This window comes from Merops nubicus, unplaced genomic scaffold, assembly GCF_000691845.1.
Source record: "Merops nubicus isolate BGI_N331 unplaced genomic scaffold, ASM69184v1 scaffold36560, whole genome shotgun sequence".
Taxonomy (NCBI): Eukaryota; Metazoa; Chordata; class Aves; order Coraciiformes; family Meropidae; genus Merops; species Merops nubicus.
Window position 1 is genome coordinate 13,737 of NW_008582867.1, and position 23,791 is coordinate 37,527.

The window sequence follows — 23,791 nt, forward strand, 5'->3', positions numbered from 1 at the left end:
CAATCGTCTCTGCAAAGCACTCAGCAGTACACCTATCATCTCCAGCTGAGGCTCAGCCTCCTGAGAACAGGGACCTTTAGCTCAGTAACTACTCTGCTTATTATAACACGCCTCAGCTGTGCGTTCCTACCCAAGGCTGTGTTTCTAGACACTACACTTAGTCACTTAACTTCTAGCCCTGAGCTCTACCTCACTGCAGTTTGACACCTGCCTGGTCTCATAGATTAATTTATTTCTTCTGGACAGGGAAAAATGGCCTATTGAGATACCTTCCTTCACATCTGCAGAGAGTTCTGGCTGTGGTGGAGCAGATGTGTTGTAGTGCCTGGTAGCTGGGTGGGCAAGGCTGCCTGAGCACCTGTGGGGTCTGAAAGCCATCTGGGAGAGACCTCCCCTACCAGGTAGAATGGCACAAACAACTGATTTTTTTGGATTGATGGCAGTTTGAAAATCAGCAAACAATAACAAATGTTTTGAGTCAAGCCAAACACGTGAACCTGGTGAGTGTAAAAAAAAGAGAGAGAAGAATAATTTTATAGAGTTTTTAAAGTGGATTTAATTTCTGTGAAAGAAAGTAGAAGAAAATGATGTTGTGATTTAAAAAACCAAAAACAAACCAAACAAACTGTGGTATTTAGTTTAAAAACATATTTAAAGTTTTTAATTTCTGTCCCTCCTGGAACCAACTAGTGAAAGTGAGATAAATTTACAAAATTATCGTAGTAGATGCTGAATCAGTGCTTTTGCTGGACACATTTTTAATTCGCTATTTCAGCTGTAAAGGGCCATCTGTCTTGCAGCCGTTGAGGGGATGTAGGGCTGGACTGGGAAGTGGATGCATAAGTAATTACAGAGTTATATACAAACTACTCAGATCTCTGCATAATGGATCCCCTGAAAGAACTGAAACTATTATAATGATTAGGCTGGTAGTGGAGGCTCAGAGGGGCTCTGCTTCTGCTGCTCCTCCATATGTTGCATGCAGGATTGCTCGAAGCCACGCAGGACTCCCCTCTGTATTAAGGTTGATGCTGAAACATGTCAGAGGGAGGTAGAGAGGATTTTCTTCAAAACTGCACTTTGTGCCTGCACTTCTGGAGCAGTAAGGCTCAGTTTTCTGAGCATCCCTTAAGCCTCCCCAGAGTGATAAATCTATGGCTGGGAACTTTCTGGTACTAAAATAGCTCTTAAAGCACTTTGAATAATCAAAAAACTTTCATACTTTGTAGGGCCCTTTTATTTCTCCCTTTCCTTCTCGTCTAATTTCAGTACTTGCCTTTGTGAAACTCTACCATTGATTCCCATGTCACAGTAAATAAAGGTACAAATGTATCCTGCTGGGTCAATTAACCCTGGTTCTGTGCTGTGTCACAGTCTGTACTGGCTGTGATTTCCAGAAAGGAATATTCTTTTGTCATTCTTTGCCCATGTGCAAAGTATGTTAAAACTGTTAAGAAAACTGTAACACTTTTCCACACAAAGCTAACTCTGCTTTTTTTTTTTAAATTTCTGGAGTGCAGCTATGAACTGTAAAAAGACATGAACCAAATACATGACCTGTATTCTAAAGTGGTAGAGAAGACAAAGGCCTGACAGTTTTTGTGCTTTCAAGTCACTGTGCTCCCTAATGATGGGCAAGCCCTGCCACAAAGCCTCTGAACTTCAGCTCTCAGGCAGTCCTTCAAAGGCTAGGAGAACTGGGAGGCTGAGGTTTCCCAGGTTTCATGTTATTCTATGCCGTAATATGATGCACTTCACTGCAATATCAACCTCCAAAAGAAACAGAAATAATAAGAATAAAAATAACAGGCATTGTTGACTTGCACTTCCTTGAGCTTTCATGTGAAATATTTAGATAAGCTTGCCCAGTAAAATCAACCTAAACAGCTGCCTGATGTAAGAATAAACCTGTTAAAGAAACAGATGTGCTGTGCAGCAGCATATATAAATACTGACTATATTTTTAAACGAATACCTGATAAGGAAATAAGCTATGAAACAGATGAAAGGTTGAGGCACCAAACGATGAACTGCAATTATTTTCAGAAGTGCTATAGGAATAAATCTGTACTAATCTATATACCAGTTCACCTCAGCAATGCATGCTTCTGGGTTTCGCTTGCAAAGGAGAAAATAATGAAGAACGTAGGTTACTGCAAATGTAATGGAATGAAGACAAATGTGGAAGGAAAATTCCACATCAGAGGTCCCTCTCATTCTGATGAAATAGTGTACACAAAGAAGTGTTTTAAATTAATGCAGGTATATTTCCCTTGAATGGGAGAGTTAGTGTTAAATAAACAACTGATATTTCAATCAGTGGAGGTGAGGGGGATCTCCCAGGCTGCTTTTGAGGAGGCCTGTTCTTACTTCCCTCTGGCCTTTCTCTGCACCCTTAAATGCTGCAAAATGCAAAAAGGCAGAATTTTGCACCAGATCAGCTGATATTCCCCGGGCTGATGGCTCTAGAGAATTACTCTCCAAGAGTCATAGGTGCTGAAGGGATGGTTTGGGGATGAGGTGGAGACAGGCAGGCAGAAGCCAGAGGGAGCAGCCAGACCTGCTCCCTGTGCCAATGTCTGACTCCCTCCGTTTCTACATGATACCAGAACTGTGCCCTGCTGAGAATCCCAGCAGTACAAATTTGAGCGAGATTAGCCATTTATGTCATTTGCCAGCACATACAACAGGGATTTCATTTTGGTGTATGGCCTTATGTCAGCTGCAGCATGGCAGATAATACCAAATCCGGAGTATAATTTCTATTTATGTCACCGCTCTGTTAACCTTTCTTCGAATAAATTTGAACTGGCTGTGTGTTTATAACAGAGTAGTGCTTTTTGGTTTATGGCTGCAAAGTTTTAATCTGATACTAGGGTTCTTCAAGCTGGATGTATGGTTTTGTCCAACCCCAGCCATAATATGAACTGAAGATCTTATGTTATTAACAACTATACTTTTCTTTCTGGGCAAGCTGGAGGTCTTGCCCAGTGTTACAGCATGAGAGAAAAATTGTGCCATCCAGAAACTATCATCCAGCTTGGTGGTAGCGTGAAGATTTGTGTTATATGCATTAGAAGAAATATTTTTATAGAAAGCATACAGATTCTGCAGTAAAATTACCCAGAAGGTGTTGCTCCTTGTGGGTTTGAAAACCCACACCATTATGAGGATTGATGACAGCACAGGTTCCCAGTGACCCTGGTAACAGGCAATCAGTCTCCCTCCAAAACCACACGCCTGTGGGCCTCAAGTGTCCTTAGCTGATGGCACCTATCTGGCTGGGCACTCCTCCTGGAGCTTCCCTCACTCCCCTGTTGCCCTGGGGGGCTGCTGGCCATGACCCACCGGCGGGCCCTGAGGTGTAAGGGCTTGCCATGCACAGCACACATCTTCTGCTCAAAGACTCCAGACATAAGATGCGAAAAGTTCCCTAACTGTGAAGATTCCACGTGTTGCTTTTTCAGTTGAGTGTAAATGTAACTGCTGTGCTTAAACGCAAGCATTAAATCTACTCTGTAAAAACACAATTACTGCTGCCATGGCAGAAATCAGTCATCTCATTTGAAGGAATGCCTTGAAAATGGAATCATAAAATCCCTGCACATTATGGGTTTCATTAACATTGTACTCCCCTAGGATTCCCAATTGCACAATAACAGGAGTTCTTTAAATTTTAAATACCACAGACAGGAACAGTTTCACTAAAACCAGATGTGAAACCCTCGCACTGGCCTTCTTACTGGTTCGAAGTACTGAAACTGGCTGGTAGTTGATACCTATTAACATGTTTGTTGTTCAGATTACAGAAATAGAAACACTATACTATTTTTCCTGTGAAAGGATACGTTAATGAGGGACAATGACTTATACAATGGCAGTTCCCTGCCCTTGATTAAATTAAAGGGCTGGTTTTACTTTTTATTTTAAATTATGCTGTTTCACACTGAAGGGCAGTTGACAGTGTGAAACGTAAGAGTAATAAACAAGTAGGCTGAGTTTAACTTGGAGGAGCTAATAACATCCCATATGACAATAAACTAACTTCATGCTTATTTTTGGCAGCCCTTACCTCATGCATATCTTTACTGCATTCATATTGCAAAATCCACAGGCTTTATTAATGTGTTTTTAAAGAAGAAATTCAATCTGGAGTGACTCTGTTTCTGATTAGGGAGTCACTCCAAATCTCAAGTTAGTTGAGCAATTTTCAAAAGTGTGTTTGAGAGTAAAAATAAAATGGAGAAAGTACTGTGCAGACTTATGGTGTGACAGTGCTACGGAAGTTTTGAGTCTAAGCTTTGACATTTATTTCCAAGCAACTAAAGAAAGGAATGGATGAACTCAGGAGTTAGTACCTTGTCAGCCACAAAGGAGCAATCTAGTTTCTCCACCAAGAATGGGTTCCACATCCACAGATGGAATGCATGCAAATCCATTACTAGCAACAAGCCAACATTATTTTCCTAATTCTTTTCAGCCAAATGGTCTGAAAGACGTCAACACCTCAAAGGAGACAATCATATCGCGTGCCCTCTAGACGTCCTCTATAGATACCAATCTCCCTTTGCTCATACTTTCTGTTTCTTTTGTCTTAGCAAAAACATTAGCCTTGACGGGAGTGGTACAAGTAAGGGAAAGGAGAACTGTAATATGTTCCCCCATAAAAAAACCCGATACACTAAGGAAATTAGTATTTGGAGCTGAATTTTCAAGCTGCTTTGCCCATGTATAATTACACATATGTCATATATGTATATATATGCCATACTTGCATATACGTATTCACAGTTTGAAGGCAGACATCACTACTTAACCAGCTGCAGTGTGTGTGCAGGTATGGAAATCTGCAATTGTAAAAAGATTAATCAACACTGATATATACAAAATCTTTGTCTCCCAGACAAGGGCATAAAAGCAGAAATTTTCACTTTAAAAGTTCCAGGTTCAGCACTGCTGTATCCTTCAGACTGTTTTTTTTTTGCTGTTGAATATTTTCTAGAGGTCTTGCACTGTGCAACAAAAATCCATTTATGCTGTACTGCACAAAAGCAAATACTTCACGTAAATGACTAGTTTACAATAGCATACAGAACAAAACAGAACAAAGTGATCTCTGTCCTTCATATACAAGAGCCTTCCTACTTGTATAAAATATTCAATTATTATTATTTTTTTTTTTAACAGGTAATTTCAGAGTATTTTATCAGTTACATGTCCTTGGCTGTTTGTCTGTAAGCTCTTATGGAGATGAACATCTGTTCCTGGGGATATTTATACAGAGGAAACATGGTATTTCAATATTTTATCCAGATACAAACTCAGAACATGTGCTTACTGCCAATGGCATTGAGACTTTGTAGGAGATGGCAGTTCATATGCACAAGGACTCTGTTATTGAGGTGCATGATGGTCTGAAGCACTTGGCACCCATCTTAAGTCTGTCAATTAATTTTAATAGGCAAGCATTTAGAATACATTTGGAAGTTTGAATTAGCTATGTTAGTATTGAATTAGGCCATAATAAATAAGAATGACTATCCTCCTGACACAAATGGAACCAAAGATTAATCAAATCATTGTACCTTGTTAAAAGCCAGCGGTGGTACACTCAGTCTCCAGACTAGCCGGGTTGCTTCTGCTACATAGGTGAGTGGTAGAAACAATTAACAGTTCTCCTGCAACATGTGTTAAGGGCACCTGTTCAGTGCAACAAATCTTCAAGCAAGACATCGTCGCCTCAGTCCTGCAAACAAGACCCAGCTCTGCAGCAAATGCTGGTACAGCCTAATTGCTCTGTCATGAAGTCTGCTGTGGGGTTGCTGGTCCCTCAAACAGGCCTTAGCCAGGCAAGGAGATGCTCAGGGAAATGGTTCATTCTGCCTTTCCCAAAGCAGGGGCTGTGTAAAGTAGGTGAGAGCTGTGCTGTGGGCAGCACAGCATACAAATAGCCACCAACTTCTTGGCTGATGTGGTAGCTGGAGGCACTGTAAAGCTGCTAAAAAAATGCTCAGTGGTTGTTTCAGCCCCTGAGCACCTTGGTTTATGTCAGAAGGCAAAGGAGGCTGAGAAATTCATGGGCAGGAGGCCTGATCTACCCTGAGCGGTTTTAAGCATTAACCCCTGAGTAGCTTAGATTCTGCAGCGGGTTTGTTATTAAAAGTTAATGTTAAAAAAAGTCCTTTGAAACTTTTTCTCAGAAAGATCTAGTTCTAAGTAAGAGGATTAAGCTATATATATATATGTATGCAGTCATCTAACTTAATAAATAAGCACGCAGAACACATGAATGAGATTTGACCAGCTCTCTTGTTTTGATTATCCAGTCATAAATGCATAAATGACAGCAGAAAAGAAGGAAATAAAGTGTTGGCTCTCTGACCAGATGAAACACATGGATTCATTCCACTCTTTCTCCATGTGCATTCCATGGATTGCAAGTGGCAATGATTAATAAAAACCCTTGCGCTTAGATAAGGCTGAGGAGATTTTAACATTTATTCCTAAGTAAGGAAAAGGGATCAACAGTTTTTTTTTGCCACTCTGAAGTCTGATTAGGTCCATCATACACAATTACCACCTTGCCAAGAATTCAGGATGTGTAGAAGCCCTTAAGCAGGACACCTGATAGTCCCATTGTGTGCCAAGAATCAGAAATTAAAGATTTCCCACTCCCACTTCTTTACTAACTACTACTCAACATGTTTTTAAGCTTTTTCGTAGACAGCAAACCTCACAGGAAACACCAACGTGAACACTCATATGGATGGCTAATAAGGCATTGTTTTTATATGTCAGTTAGTAATTTCCTATAGAAAACAACAGAAGCAGGAGGAATGTTTCAAATATATGAACAAATTTTCAGTATTGGTACTATTGATCTAATATGCTCAAGCCTTTCTCTTAGCTTTTACCAACAGGAAAATAATCAGTTACAACTAAGAAGTGTAAGTCAACCTACAACTGATATAACTCAGTGTTTTTTTCACCTACTGATATGAAGACTTGCCTGATAGTATAGATTATTTGTATACAGTAATTCATATAAATAATTTTAACCTGTGCAGGAATTATGTGCCCTTAAGCTATGGATCTGATAACAACTATCAGTCAACAAGCCCAAGCAGACTGACTGAACTCAAGGAGTCTCTTCAGGGTGACAAATGTTTGCATGATTTCTTCTTTAGTAACAGAGCAAAGAAAAGGCAGCCAATCTTGGCTAATGACTGTTGTGTTTAACAATGTGGAAGAGTAGCCACTAGGCAGAGACCACTGAACTCATTTCGTGCGTAACATATTCTAGAAGAGACACAGGTCTTCTGAGGTGAAATCTGAGAGCATGAAAACACCATGCCATATTAATGCTTAACTGTAATCAGCTAGAGACATCGCACATGCTCACTTTACTGGGACATTCCACTTTAAGTGCATGTTAAACTAATATTGACTTTTCCACTAAACCAAAATCTCTGTTATTTGTGCCCAGAAGACTGAAAAAACAATAGATGTGGGAAGCAAAAGAATTAATCTTCCTGACCTTTCTTTTCTTATACCTTTGGGAGCCAGTCTTTATTTTTGTGTGTCTAATAGGGAATGTGAGCTATTCACTTGCAGTGATTCTTAGATTATGTAGAAGTACTTTACTGTGGTTTAGTTTTTTTTTTTCTTTCTTTTGCATTCTCCACATTCAATAAACTCCACAGAGTATTATTAATAATATCTTTAAAATGTTATCTTTTTACCTGTATCCATTCTCTTACAGAATCTTCCCCTGGGGTCCATCCATTCTCAGGGTAATTTAGCCGGGACCTTTCTGAAGACCACATAGCACTGTACTGAGAGGAGACAGTGATTTGATCAGAGTGAATTTCTCCTGACTCCATACCTAGTGGTTCCATGCACTGGAAATCTGAAGAAAAATAAATTACCATCATTATTATGGTCAGCTTTTTGATTTGGACTTTGAATAATGAGAACATTTTCCTGCTTTGAATATGAATATCTAAGGAATATATTTTTACGTGACTTTGAATTCTTTAGCAAATTTAAGTGAGGCAGTATTGGGCTTATGGTGTCATTCTTAATACTTTCATTCAAGTTGCCATGACAATTTGTGCAATAATAATGCTATACAAATATTTTTAGCCCAGTATTGTAACCATTTCAGTATAGGACAGTAGAATTCTATTTTCTAGTGTAGCACAGGCATTTCTGTGGAATAAACCTGTAATATAAATCAATCTGTGTTCCGCTCATAATTATGCACAAAACCAAGAAAGACAAAACAGATGACTATATAAAATTATTTTTTAAAAATCCCTATTTATATTGGTACAAAAAGTGTAAAGTGTTACAAAAATATTAGAAAATTCTAGCCATTAGAATCTGTCCAGATCTTTGTATCCTGGACACTGGAAAAAAACAGATCAACGCAATTTGAATCCAGGCCAGAAGATTATTGACCAAAGGGAATTATCACCTCTTCTGTAATGTGCTGTATTTCAAATGAGTTTATCATGCCCATCCAATTTCTTTTTGTTGACACAAAAATTACCTAGATAATTTAGAATCAATTGACACCCTAGCTACTATATTGACTTCAAAGGCTGATAGGGCATGGAGACTAAATTCTTCCTTCACTCTTCAAAAACAAAGGCTCCAGTCCCCACAAGAGAGTTCAGTGACTTTAGACAGATCTTCACATCCAGCTGCTCATGCAGTCCCCTGTCAGAATTCACCACCCCATTGCAAGGGCATGAGGAAAAAACATGTGCCTAAGCTTCTGATTTGTCACTGAAAATGAAAATATTCAGAAAAAAATGTTTAAGTCTTTTATCTGGGATCCAAAAATTTCTATTCAGAAATGCTATCCGAGTGCCTTATCGGACTTGTAGTTAGGGTGCCCCATAACTTAATTATCAAACTTGTTGCCAAACTGCATTTCCCATGGGGCACCGCCCTTTCACCCATTTCTGTGTAGCTTCAGCTTATTGGGGACCTTGAGTGAAGTCCTGACGCTGAACTACATTAGGGTAAAGGTCAAAGTAAATTAACTTCTGTTTGGAATCAGGAGAGCCATAAACTACAACATAAATTCAAGACATGGTAAGTGGAGTTATATTAAAATATCTAAAAAGTAAGTTTCTAATTTGATCTAGACATGTGGGCTTTCCCTGTAGTCTTCTGAGGGGCAAATACCTCCTGGGCACAGCTCACATGTCTGAGATAAGTAGGCTGAGCTGTCCTCTGGAGGTGACCCTCTCTGTATTGACAACACAAAGAGCAAGTGTGGCTGAAATTAAGAGAGGGGTATCACTCCTCTGTCTAAGCTTGCATAATAGAAAAAGTTTCCTCTTATAATCCAAAAGGGTTTTCACACACACTAACTTCTCCTGTTCTGTTGTCCTGTGTTTAAGAGCTGAAGGCATCCCAGCATAGCAGACATTTCTAGCTCCAGTGTGATGATGCCTCTACAGCCCAAGGAGGACGACTGTGGAGGAGATGGATGTGGGGACTCTAGTTGCCTGTGCTAGCTAATGAAAGTGTAGAAGCAGCAACTACATATGGAAAAGCCAGACTACCTGAAGGTACAATCCAAGAGAGATGGATAGGATTGGTATGTCCTGTTCCCTCTTTCTGGCTCTGCATGTACAAGAAAGCTATTAAAGAGGCAAGGGCAGAGGACATGTGGGGAGTAACAGGGATAATTTCAGTTTGCTCATTTTTCTTTTGTTCCTTGACTAAGTAAGTACCTCAAATCTGGGTTAATTTGCTCAAAACTCAGTAACTCGCAGAAAGGATAAAGAGTTTGATTTAAAGTGTGTGTTTTATCATCAAGCAAAGGAAGGAAATCTGCAAGGACATGGTGTAACACAGCCCATTATTTTCCTGAGTATCCCTCACTTTGTTTCATTCTCTGTCCAAAGGGTAAACATGAAAATGAGGCAACTGGGAAAAAAATACGAGACACAGAAAAAAGTTTAAATAGCTTATGAAACAGTTTAACAAGAGAACATATATTAAATAGGTTCTTTTTATTCAAGAAATTGATCATCAAAGCTTGTTCCATGTCATAAAAGGCAGATTTGGATAGTGCATTCATTGTTCATGTTTCATTGTTTTAATGCAACTGTTCAACTGCTCTGCATTCCTGCCTTTCTGCATTTCCTTGGTCAGCACAGTTTTTCACAATAATTATCCCAACTTCCTGGCAATAGTGTGGAATAAAACTGTAAGGACTATCCTGCCTCTTGCACTGCCTTTCAAAGGGCAGCTGTTCTAAAAAAAAAAAAAAAAAAAAAAAAAAAGAGAAAGAAAGAAGAAAAAATCAAAACAGAACCAGCCCTTCCCCAGCATTTTATTTATTTAAGGTTTCTTTAAAGTTTCATGCAACACCTGGTGTGCTAGAAGACATAACAAAGAATATTTTCCAAGAAGCTCTGTGGGATAGATAAACACTGACCTTCTGATACATTGCTCTGCAACACGCTGTAGTTTGCTGAGAATCCTTCTTTTGCTATTGCACTGTCGGTGTAAAATACCATTGACAGAATCCCTGTTGAAGACCGGACACGTCCTGGGTTGTTCTGCCCACAATAACGCCCTATGTGTGGGGCAACTGCAAAAAGACAGGACACAATAGTAAACTACCAGTTCTACTCCAACAATAGATACCACCACAATAGCCTCCTAAAGACAGTCCCTCAGCAGGCAGTAGTGAACCTCTACAACCATTCAAAATCACAGTCTCATCAATAACTTAGCAGTGAACAATAAATGGCTGATCCTAACCCTAGTAATCTTACTTCTAAATGTTCCACATAGCACTCCATAAAACCTCTGAAAACATCAAGGACCAGGATTTCAAAAAGTGTCCATTTAAGTGTGGAGAGAGAGCAACGATAGACAAAATCACTGTTCAAAACACCAGAAGTATTTTCCAAAGTGTGATTGAAGCACCTATTTATGACAAGGACATATGAATGGCCTGATTTGCCTGCACAGTCTCCAAGATGCTCTGGGAATTTGAGTTCAAACAGCACCTTCCAGATTTTATGCTCAACACTACAGATAATCTGTTACTTTTATAGCAAACTTAGAAAAACATTTTTTCACTCATATTGAAGCTATGACAAATGGCTCTTTATCCTCCCCTATTCAGGCTTTCAGCATACTGTCGTAGATCTTTTGCACATATGCTTAATATTAAAAAATACTGTATAAGAATTAAAGAGGAAAATCTTAATCCTTTCAAAAGAGCAAAGATTTCTTAGGTATATCTCCATATCACAGAACATGAACACATACACACATACATGATCTCTCTCGGTGTTAATAATGTATAAACCACTTCTTGATATTTTTTTCTGAATTTCCTGGGCAGTCAGATAATCTTTTTCCTTAATTAAGCTACTCAATTCACAACCAACATATGTGGCCTTCTAGCACTTGAGCATTCCCTACAGATAGGTCCCTAGGCTGTTGAATAGTGGTACATCTGTGCTTACAAACAAGAAGAGAAGGTAATGCTAAAACCCATCCATGGAGTCAATCATGAAAATAATTGTAAGACATCATTCTAATGCTCACACCACTGGCTTTCCAGGCATAAATTAACACCTTGTCATTTCTCTTGGAAGTCCATTTCACTTTCAGTTTAAAATATAAAATGTTTATATATCCTAATTATTCACAGTTCAAAGAAAATCCTCAGCTAACATAATTTTGTACTCATTTATTGGCATTTTCCAACAAGTAAAACAGTTCCAGCTTGGAATAACTTTATTATGTAAGCTACACATTTCTGTAAGGCCCTAGAGCTGCCAGAAAGAGAGAGCTCAGATGTTACAGCTCTTGCTGCCAGCATATACTTTCCTATGCGTATTCTGGTCATAGTCAATCTTCAGTTGCCTTGGCAATTCCATGGCATTTAAAATACCTGCCAGTTAAGCCCTTTTCCACCAGGATTATTCAATGCAGCACTGATAGACTGAAACAACCTATAGAGGATATGAGTTTAATTCTTCCTCCTCCTAGAAGTCATTAAAGCTCTACAGATTTATTATTTGGAGTGAGAAGGTTCTTTTAGACCGTTATCATTAGTGGCCTTTTAAAAACACAAAATACTGCCCCCACTCCAATTGCTGCAGTTTTTTTTTTTTTCCTTTTTCTTTTGCATTTTCTATGCGCAAACAGGTCTGATGCTGCTCTTTGCTGTGATGGCTTTCAACATTATAGCTACTGGTGTTGCTCAGAACTGCAAGAAAATAAGGAGGGTAAGGCCACCAAGTTCTGGCACTTTGAGCCCTCCTCCTCCCATTTCCTGCAGGGAAGCCTCTTTGAAATGACAGACAGAAGAGAACTTTGTTTAAAGCAGACAAGCTTTAAGATTCCTCATGACTCACTGGTTTATAATTTTTAAGATATATTTAGTGATTCTTTATTTCAGTCTTCTACAGACTGGCCCTGCTGTCACACTACTATTCCCTTTGCTATCTATACAGATGCAAGAGACAAAAACTTACAGAATATGACAGAAAGAGGTATTGAATCCTTTTGCACAACATTTAAAGCTTAGCTCACTGAGCTAATACCGTACTGATCTGAGCAGAACTGGATGACATAGGGATTCCTATTCTTACATAAACAGCTAAGACAAAGATCCCCTTTTTTCCATTCGAGTTTTGAAAACTTCTGAATAACAATAAATTGTCAAATGTTCCATGTGTCACCACATCAAATAAAAGCTGTGTGTGGAACACCATTGGAGCAATCATTGATATAATGATACTGCTGTTTGCTTAGGTAGACTAGGCCACTGCTTTTTTTTTAATCATATTCGTGACCCATCCTTATGAACTGAGCTGGGCTTCCCTAATAGACCATATGCAGTTCCAAGTGGGAATTTTAGGACAGCAGGTATTGCAATGTCATTAGTCTCAGAAAGCTTTTTGCAGCCACTGCCTGTTGACCATCATGCCACTTTGTCAGCATCCCCCAGGAAGACCTACTCCAACTATGAGCCTCTTGGAAATGTCCTCACTCAAGGACACTTCTACATTACCTGCAGAACAAAGGCATTTCGATGAGCCAGGTACTACATTTGATTGCTGATGCTGTAGCTGTTTCTGGGACCCTGGCTCCTCTTTCCACTAGCATAGTATGATAACAGGGGAAAACTGAGTAACTTTCAGGTTAAAAGGTGGAGGGGCAACTAAGAAATCTGCTCTGCAAGATTTTCACAAAATGCAGAGTGTAATTCTAGAACTTGGATAAATCCTTGATTATTCTTAATACATATGTTTGAAGGTTTACAGATTTGCTTGTGGAACATATAGGATATGGCTGATGGTTTAAGACTAAAGAGAAACCATATTCTTACTAATTCTTCTTATTTACTGTTTGTCCTTCTGGACAAAGAGCATCTGTATCAGGAAATTTTGAGACTTATTGAAATATACATTTTCCTATCCAGTTGAAATTTTAGCTTTTGGAATTCTGTTTGAAAAACTCCAACAAAGCACAAGCAAGGAGAAATAGTATATCAGACTTCTAAAATATGAAAAGAAATTTTAAGTAGCCATTTTACTGAATTTTAAAGTTTCTCTTTAAAGGTCTGTTGATGTGCTTTGGACAGTATATTCACAGCAGTATGATTGTTACTGGCAAAACATTTGCACACAATATAGGATGCTAAAGAGAAAAGAATTGAAAAATTATTCCCCTCCTCACAGTCACCTACACTCAGCTTCTGTGTACTTTTATATCTTAATAGCTCCTCACAGGAGTGTAGAAGGCAACCACAACAGAGGAGAAAAACAGTTAGATTAATAGCAACCTTCATTTGCACTGATGTTAATGACTGAAGTAAAATGTTCTGTTTTGCTCTGTAATTCAGTGGAAGCTCTTGTGGTATTGACCAAAGCAGCAATGTTTAGCCTGTGGTTCTCACACCATATATAAACTTCTTCAAATTACTTTTGAGCCCCTAGTAGACAGTCTATAGAGCTTCAAAGAGAGCTGCATGATGAATATGTGCAATTCATCACTTAAGCAAGTCCTTATTTTGAGTGGGCTATTTTTCCTCACAGTAATCAATGGACTGGTCTCAGCCGAGGCTGGCTGAGGTATATTTGTGCCTAGGGCAAAGATATTTTTGCTGTGTAGTTTATTAATGCAAAATCACATATTTCTATTCTGGGATCTATTTACTCTCCTGCTCTAACTTCACCTGTTATATCCCTCCTGCACAATATTTGCAAAACGCACCTGTAGTTCCTGAATATTTTCCATCAGGGTTTGTTTCACTTCTTGCTCTGTTTTAAAGAAGAGACCAAAGGGTGCCCTTGGCATGCAGTTATGCAGAAACAAAATGCCAAGTTCGAGGCATTCTGGAATGCCTACCGTTCCTCTCCTGAACCAGCAAAACACTCAGACCACTGTTTAACTTCAGACCCATTAAGTGTCCTTAGTGAATTCCTTTTGAAGTCAATCTAACTGCTCACATGCTTCAAAGATAAGCATGTTTTACAGAATCAAGACACAAGTGCTCAGGACTTGCCAGATTCAATCCCCTAAAAGAACAACCAGGTAGGCTGAGGGCTCCATGATTGTGACAGAGCATTTCAGGATTAACGTCTTTGTGCATGACTGTTACAATTGCTGTTAAATTGTCTAACAGAAAACTGTTTTCCATCAGAAAAACGACAATTACGTAAAAGCAAAAAGTAAATGGAAGCATACTGGTTTTGACATATCTTTTTAAATATCATTGTGAAAATTTGTTTAAGAGAACAGTTCTCTTTTCTTGTTGCTTTCTTTTGGGGATTAAGAAAAAAATCACAACTGTAGAAAACAACAGATTCATTTCCTGCAATCTATAGTGACCGTAGATGATCAAACTCTACAGTGAAAACATTTTCCACTTATGCTGAATTTCATCCACTCTAACTTAGGTATCTAAAGTTTACTTATCTTAAAGTTAGTGATCCATAGCTCCCAGCTCCCAGTACAGTCAATAAGAACCTCCAGAGGTCCATTAACCATGCCTTAAAGTAGATGTCTGAGACAGATCAGAGTAGGGTCCTGAGAATGGAGGGATTGACAGTGCCTGGCTCAAGCACTGATGCCTGGTTTCCAGAGCTGGGTGAAAGTAGCATGTTCAGAAGGCTGTCCATCTAATTCTGTGCCTGCAGCAACAACTGTTTTCCATAAACTACTCTCCATGTCCTATTAAAACACTGCCATCATCCCAGCAAACCACAGCTGTGTCACTATGGAGCAGGGGGCTTGAACTGAAGGATATACATTTTTCCCAAACATTTAAAAAATCATTCTACTTCATGTTGATATCAGTGTAGTGCAATACCAGCTTTAACATTTAACACACTGTGCACATGAGCAGCAAAGTACTACACCAAAGCAAAATAGTGTTGGTTTTTTTTTTTTTTTTTTTTTTTTTTAATGGCTATGACCCTATCACTAAATAGAGCAGGCCAGGGACCACCATCTGGACCTGCATTCATGGGACCAGACTAACAGTGTGACACAGCTTGTTCCTACAGGGCTCTTCCCTGTGAAGCAGGATGGCCTTGTCCCACATGCCTGCTGGGAATGATCCCCAGCTTTCGCTCTCCTCCAAACAAGGGCTCTTCCTTGTGAAGCAGGATGACCTTGTCCCACGTGCCTGCTGGGAATGATTCCCAGCTTTCGCTCTCCTCCAAACAATGCTTAGGAATTGCTTGGGAAAGTGTAAATTGATGCAGGCTAAAATTGTGGAAGGGAGTATGCCAATGATTAAGAAGTATACACAACCATGCCTTGGCTCTGCTTTAGTTAATAGTGTAGATGCACCTTCAGAATATTATTTCATGGACTAAAGGGATATGGACAAATGGCTGAAAGACTCACCCTTGGTTAGCCTCTCTTCAACAAAGGGAACCATACCATCTAATTCCTTTCAGAAATTTGCTACATCCATGTGGATGCAAATTATGCCTATTCTGCATTCCTTTTTTTAAAAATGTCTATCTACATTTTTAATTTCTATCTTTTATGGCCAGGTCATACCAATGGTATCCTGTGTCATCTTTGCACTTCGGTTAAAATAGTTCCCCCTGCCAGGGACTCATCCTGTGATGCATTTATAGAGAAGCAATCATATCCTCTCTGCTTTTGTGGTGTTATGTTAAACAAGAACAACTGACTGCTGGCTAAGATTGTCCTACAGTGTAATGATGCAGCAAACATCTCCCTACAACCACCACAACCTCCAACACTTTGTATCTAGGGAAACGTTTCTTTCTCATCTATTAATTCAGTTGAGTATTTACAAACACTTAAATGCCCTTATTGGATGTCAGGACCGTTTTAGGTTTAGGCAGTTTGAGAGGGAATTGGAAGGCTAATAATGCCTGCTGGTAATTGCTCTTCAGTATGGCTCAGTCACTTTCTTGAACCAGGAAATTACCGCTTTGAAACTCTCTGACACTAACAATAATGCATTTCTTTTTAGTAATATTACACATAATTTGATTGATTGGATCATCTTTTCACATGTCAGTTTAAATGCAAGTTCTGCAGGAATTCAGCTTGGACAGATCTGGCCTATATACAAATAAACCTATTATTAAATGTTCCAGACATCATTATTGTAGTGCTACAATACTGTTTTCCTAACTGAGGCGTTAAATACTAAATAGTCTTTCAGCTACTGTTATGGCTCTTTCTTCACTATTTATTGGAGAGGATTGAAAAGAACCATGATAAACTCATTAAGCATAAACCAAAAAGGAAAACCCAATATATGTTAAAAAGCACACACCTATTTAATGTAGCATTGAAAAAAGCTTTAATTAAAATTATATTGGAGTTTTGTCTAGGAAAACAGACAAGCTTAAATGTGTTATTAAAATATGTTCCTTAAGTTATATGTTTCCATTTAAATGAAATATTAATGTGGGACTAGCAGTTTGTAGAAACTGCCACTGGTGTTCATAAGAGCCAAGAAAGTATCTATTAATGTGGGTTATCACACCAGTGGAAAACTGAAATAACTGTAATTAGTGCCCAACATAAACAACATAAATCTTCAGTCGTTGAATTTTGCTACAAGTTACAAAATTAAGAAGTAAAAGGACAGCTTCAAGATGCTTCTCTCTATCAGCTTATGCCATACATAGAAACAGTGAAAGAGGCATCACAAACAGCCAGTTTTACATAGCTGTTTGCACAGGCATATACGTATACAGCCCTATTTGTATAGGCATGTGGGCACCCTAAAGGTTAGGCATTCAGCTTGAATGGTCCTTCTTAGGGTGGAGCTGCAGCCTATCACACTGAGATCCCTGGAGAAGTGGTACATGGCTGCCCTACTGAGAGAGGACTTGGATCTTGCAGACCTATTGCTGTACAAGAATAAAAACCAGAGAAATCATGCAGCTATTTTGTTCATTAGTGTCAGTATAAAACCGAGATATAAGATCAGGCAGTGGGTGAAGTGAGGGCTCACTGGCTCTATAGGCTTTACGAACATCTAGCTATGCACTTAGTGAATTTGCACAAGGTTACGTGTGGTCAACAACTAAGTAGAAAATTACTGAGATGGCAAGAAGTAAGTTCAAGAAGGGTACCCAACATGCCCACTCTGACACATGTGCCCAGCTAATCAGAGATTATAAATCAACAAATTAAGATAAAACCTTTGGATTTGCTTATACTGCTAGAAGAGACAGTACTATGAGGGAGGAACCCTGCAGTGCCAAGCCACTGAAGACAACTGAATGAATAACTCAATGACTGTTTACTGACCTGGGTAATTATTTAGTCACTACAATATCAATTGTATGGACACCATGTTTACCCTGACAAAGAAATCATCTGATTTAACAGCTGGTCAGTAACCCAGTTTCTCCACAAGCTGGAGGGTTAGTACATGAAGTCCAGTTTGTGCAAGTTGTTAGAAATTTCTGGACAATACTCATGTGTTAGCTGTGAAAGTCTGGGAACTCATTATAAGGGTTCATATTTCATTTATTTTAGTTTAGGAGGCCCATCACCTATTCCGTCTAAAAACAGAGGCTTCTCTCAAGCTAACCATCCAAGATTAAACATATTTTGTAAAAAAAAAAAATCATTCACACTCTGATATGCATTACTGAATACATTTACAGAGCATTTTTCCCATTTCTCTTTAATTCAACTCATTTCACATAAATCAAGCAAAGACCTCTCTACTATGACATTTAAAAAAATGAGAATATGCCTTCTGCAGCCCACTACAGAGTAATGGTTATGCATATCACAGTCCATTTTTCTCTTACCCTCAGGGAATCCATCCCAGATTTCCAATCGGTCATAGCGACAGAATGCTCCCCCTGGAGTATTTGAATCGGGTTCTAGCTCAAAGCTTTCAAATTCCAGTACAATCTCTGACATGTTTGGTGCAAAGATAATGTAAGTGCATTCAAGGCTATTTGGATATTTTTCAGGGAATCCGGGGGACTTTATCACTCCACTTGGTGAAGTAAAGTTTCTGGAACATTCAGGTCCTGTAAGAGAAAGAGGAAAATCACCTGGGTTAACACTATGCTACTAAGAAATGTAGTTAGCTGGAAAACAAATTAGGTCGTATTGTCTCCCCAGCAACAAAGGTGGCTTTTCAATGAAACGCCTCATTGTAATCGCTGCATTAATCATTTAGCCAGCTTGTTCTTATTATTGATAGTCAGGTTTTAAAGCACAATTCGCATATACTGTCTGATCTCCAATTTTCAATTTGTATGGAATAATATGAAAACTTGTACCAGCTCTAGAAAAAATTATGACAAATACAAAGTCATGTGGGAACAATGAAAGTGTAAGCTGTAGAAATCTCGACAGAGCCCTAGAGAAATAATTATAGCCCCTTCAAGCTCAAATCTTTAAATCTTATGGCTGACAGGTTTTTATTGGCAAAATAGAATTTTTTTTTGCAAAAGTGGGTGAGTGAATTCAATAGAGGGAGTAGTGGTTTCAGATTCCTGGAGCACTGACTCAGTAACTCTGCCAGATGTGACCTATGCCTCCTTGACAAACTAAATGTGAAAGGTAATTCGTACACGTACCAAGGGTGAGTGACTCATTCTGAGTGGTGTTGACACAGGTGCACCAGTAAAATGTTGCTGCTGGTGCAGGCATGATAAACTGTGTGATTATGGGCAGTGTTGCAAGAAGTCACCTAATGTCAATGTTGACACACCAGCCTTCCTCAATGTCCCCACCATAGCATAATGGGATGCTCCAAACAGTGCTCTTGGTGGAGCAGGAAAGTGGCAGTAAAGATGCAAGGGGATGAAAGGCCTGGATTTCCCTTTGTGAATAATTGGAGTCCCACTCTTGTTGACAGATTGCCTTTCTCCTTTATTTAGGTGCCTCAGGAATCCTCTCTGTGGATCCCACATCTGCAGGTGTACTCAAAAGTCAGCCGCAGGCACTGCCCACACATCTGCCCACAAGGTCAGCACAGGAACCTCTCTCTGACTTTTAACGCTCCATATTCAATGGGAAGTGATTTACAGGATTTGGAGCATTGGTGGATAGTAGCTGACCTGGGGAGTTTGAGTAGGATAACTCAGATGAAAGTCTTCAGACTTGGCGTAGAGGCAGGACACAGGCAACACAGCTTGGCTGCAACAGGCAGGTCTGTGCTGGAGGATGAGTGCGTGTGAGGTTTCAGTTTGGATGAGGACGCCCAGCATCCTTGGAGACCGTAGTCAGGAGCCTTTGAGGATTTCCAATGCTTAACACAGATCATTGAAGGAAAACAGTCTGGCTTGTTGCATATATGAATACTCTTACTTCACTATAGAAAATGTTTTCCTTGTAAATGTGCCAAACATATTACCCCCCAAAGATCTGGCCACCTCCCAGCTAAATTCAGCATGTGAGAGAGAGGTCTGAATGTATTTAGTCAGTTCAGGTATTTTTGTCCTTCAACAGACGCTGATAGGAAATGCTTGAGCTATCACATCAATATTCAGAACACTTCATGGCATATTTTAGAAGATGTAGATATTAATGCTCGTGTATCCTGACCCATTCCAATTTGGGAAATTACATTTTGCCTATAATTAAATTGCCCCCTTACACATTAGTTGGATATTTCTCTTCTCTCCCTGTCATTCCCTTGTCTCCTTGTCATGTATGGGAGGGTTATATTCTGATTGTTGCTCCTCACTCCCACCAGTAGCTGCTGTTCCAGGATAAAATAGCTTTGCTCTGCCATTCATAGCATAAAGTGCTCTGTACTACTCTTGGAATCCAATAAAAGATGCAATATAAAATGTAAGCCAGAATCATTATTGCTTTATTAAATACAGCCAGATCCTGACTCTGTGAGTTCACAATCATCAGGCTCCTTACACTCACACATGGTATCTCAGTACCAGCTTGCTTTAGTTTAAACATGTTCAAATCAATCTGGTGCAAGAAACAAAAACTGTTTTCAGAAGAGCTGCCTCACTAAAATGCCCTCCACAGATTTTGACCCTTTATTGACACCGTGAAGATGCTCCAGAAATTAAATCAACACTGAGGTTACAAGGAACTCCATGGGGTGCTCTTCACAGAAAACTGGCAGAAAAGTTTCTAGCAGAGACCAGAAAGAACAGATACTTCTGAGGTGGAGAGACTACATGTATGCATCTCACATCTACATGCGGAGAGATATGAGCTGAAGGAAAGAGAGGGAGAGAAGGCAATAGAGAGAGCAAAGAAAGAGAAAGAGATGACATTGGAGATGACAGAATCTGCTCTCTGTAGATGTCACTGAGCCAGAAAATAATTTGTCTTCTTGGTTGACACCGTCTTTTGTTTCCCTTTGCACCATAAATTTAGTCAACTAAAGTTAGGAATGTAGAATGTGAACCATGTGGATCCTCTTGTAGTGAGTAGGCCACTCATCCACCCTAGGACAGGCTGGCTGCCAAAACGGTGAATGTTTCAGACGAGCTAAAAGTCAGGCAATATGGACTTCACGTTTTAGTCTGGAATTTAATTCTTCAGTGTCTTTCTGGCTAAGGAACCGGATGAGAAGTAAAGGCAGCTCCTACTCTCAAAGCCCATACTTCATTTACCAAAGTCATTACATGTGCTGGTCTCTCTTTATGATTTCCATGGCATGTGGCATTTTAAGTACCGGGTTTAGAATTCAGCTTAGGACACAGGCAACTTAATGCTGTTTTTTTTTTTCAAAAGCTAAGGATGCTCTCCCAATAATAATGGACAAAAACATGCTGTGTGCTGGAATGCACTCAACCTTCAGCTGAGCAGCACATAACCTTGGGCATGGGATCATTTAATACTTCTCATACCTGGGAAATGTTGAGTTAAGTTGTGAATATGCTAAAAGGAAGCATATTAATCTGGTCCTAATCACCTGCCTAACATGGTGAACTGGTCAGCTTTATTTGGTACGGATATTAAAATGTAAATTTGGACTTGCATACATGCATTAACTCAAAAGATAGGAAAGGCTGTGTTCCCACAGCAACTATAACTTGTACCTTTTGTGTACACACAGCATTTTCTAACACTCTACCTGGTGATAACTTTCTTGTCTTAATATACAGTTTATGGGGAATGAACTAGAGTTAAAGTTGCTCTGGGAGTCATAATTTTGAGTGTCTTGACTTCTGTATGTGTAAAATCACATTCATAATGCCATCTTAACACAGTTAATGTATATCATTGAGAGATGTAAATGACCACACAAGGAAATAAACACAACATTCATGTCAGAGCTCTGAGTTGCCACTATATTATTAGGAAATAAATATAAACTATTTTCTTGAAAATGCTCTGTTGCTAAAATGGACTGTTTCACACACAGGTCATTTGTTTACTTCTTGCATTTCAGCCTTGTTCTTTATGAAAGATGGTACTATATATATATATATAAGCACTGAGAAACTTCAGGACACAGTTTCAAGAGGTTAGCCTCCTAAAGACACCAAAATAAAAAAGAGATACTTTTTCAGGAAAGCTTGGTGTCATTTGGATGCTGAGTTCTTTCAAAAAATGTGACCCCGAAGGTCACCAAAAGAATTTCTGGGAGCCAAGAGTGGATTTACAGACAAGGAAGATGGTGAACAAGAGGTCTGTGGCCCCAATTAGCACTGTGCAGAGCAGCAATAGCATGCGATAGAAAAGAGATTTCATGACTGTGCTTCTCCTTTTTTACAGTACAGCTGCCACCAAGTGTGTGTGCTGAACACAGCTGAAAATCTGGCTCTGATTTAGGTGTGTGAAAGGGACTTGAACTGGTTCTGAAAGTGGGGCACTATCTGGGAGTGGTGCACATTGGGAATTTGAAGTTTTGAACTGCTTTTGTGAATATGACCCTAAATATTGATGTTGAAGTCAATATTTTTTTTTTATCTGTAAAGTTAAGCTTATTGTCTTTTCATACGTTTTGAGTTTTGGTCCTGTATTCTCCAGGCATGGAATATATTCATTATTTTTCTCCATCCAGCTACAGGGAAGGTGTGTGCCAGAAAAAAAAATTATCTTACCGCCTTTCTAGCTATTGACTCAGAGTTATCAAAGAGGGTCTGTCTGTAAGTCTGGCCTGGTCTCTAGGCTTTCTCTGTGCCCTGTGTAGCTGTCTGTGCTCACCAGCACTGAACTAACTCTTGGCAGAAGCATCCAGAAGGTCATGCCTGTGAACGGTGTGAGCTCCTCCTCTCCCTTACCTCCCAAACATGATCTGTGAAAGCAATAGCAACATCATCTGCTGCCCATGTGTACTCTGGTCCTTTCCGGGCCCACAGCCATCTCTTGGGAATGCAAAGCAAAACACTAACCAAAATAAGTCAGGGACTCAGAAAGTTACAGTGCTGTTAAGGCAGTAACATTGTAAATCATACAGTAATTATTATCACAAAAAAAAAAAAAAAAGGAAGAAAGCTAATGGATTTAAGATGGTTGAAACAAACAGCTGATGAAGACTATCACATTACACCCAGAGGACTCAATTCTCAGATGCAGCTGACCCATTGGATTTATAATGATCTACACCCATTGAATACATGCCCCACCTTGGAATGACAAGGGTAATACAATTATTTTTTTTTCAAGCATTTTCATGCATTCCCCCAATTTCAAAGAATTACAGAGAAATTTTTGATGCAAGCAAAAGTCACAGGTTATGAATGAACTTTCTCACCTCTTTTGAAAACTTCATAACGGATAGAAAATCCTGCTCCATGTGTCTCATAGTCGGAAACAAATTTAATAAAAAGATATGGTCCTGAAGACACTAAAGGAGGGGGAGCAATTTTTCCACAGTACTTTCCCCATAAGCGTCCTTCAGCATTATCTCCATCAATCACTTCAACATAATCATACCTGGTAGATAAATGGAAGGAAGAAACTTTTAACTTCCAGGAAAGAAGGAGACTTAATTAATTTAGAAACCATAACACAACATAGATAATCAAGAAAAATGCTAGCTTGCTTGGAAAATGCATTATGCTGAAAGATGTAAGCAAAATGAAATAATTAAAATGGACTACATTATGTCTGTAGACATCATCTGGCAACATGGAACTATTAGGAAGAATGGTGTCCATTATGCTTGCAGACAATGTCAGCTAAAGTAACCAATTAACAAAAAAAAAAAAGGAAATCTCATGAGCACAATTCTGTATTATTAAATTGTGTTCCTTTGTCTGTGTAGTGTTGTTATCAATACATAATGCATAGCATTCTTTTCAAACTGTGAAGTTCTTTTATGAATTCAAAAATGTCTTTT

The 23,791-nt window shown here is 39.1% G+C and overlaps 1 protein-coding gene across 1 annotated transcript in view; it reads right to left on the reverse strand.

Moving 5' to 3' along the window:
- The window catches only part of LOC103771630 (neuropilin-1), a gene marked incomplete at both ends in the record, with an annotated part of 36,143 nt that extends 12,758 nt beyond the window's left edge, over positions 1 to 23,385 (reverse strand). The window contains 4 exons of the mRNA XM_008938934.1: positions 7,743 to 7,909; positions 10,463 to 10,618; positions 18,321 to 18,548; positions 23,204 to 23,385. Coding sequence (XP_008937182.1) covers positions 7,743 to 7,909; positions 10,463 to 10,618; positions 18,321 to 18,548; positions 23,204 to 23,385 — 733 coding nt within the window. The remainder of the gene's footprint in view (positions 1 to 7,742; positions 7,910 to 10,462; positions 10,619 to 18,320; positions 18,549 to 23,203) is intronic.
- Between the last annotated feature and the right edge of the window lie 406 nt (positions 23,386 to 23,791).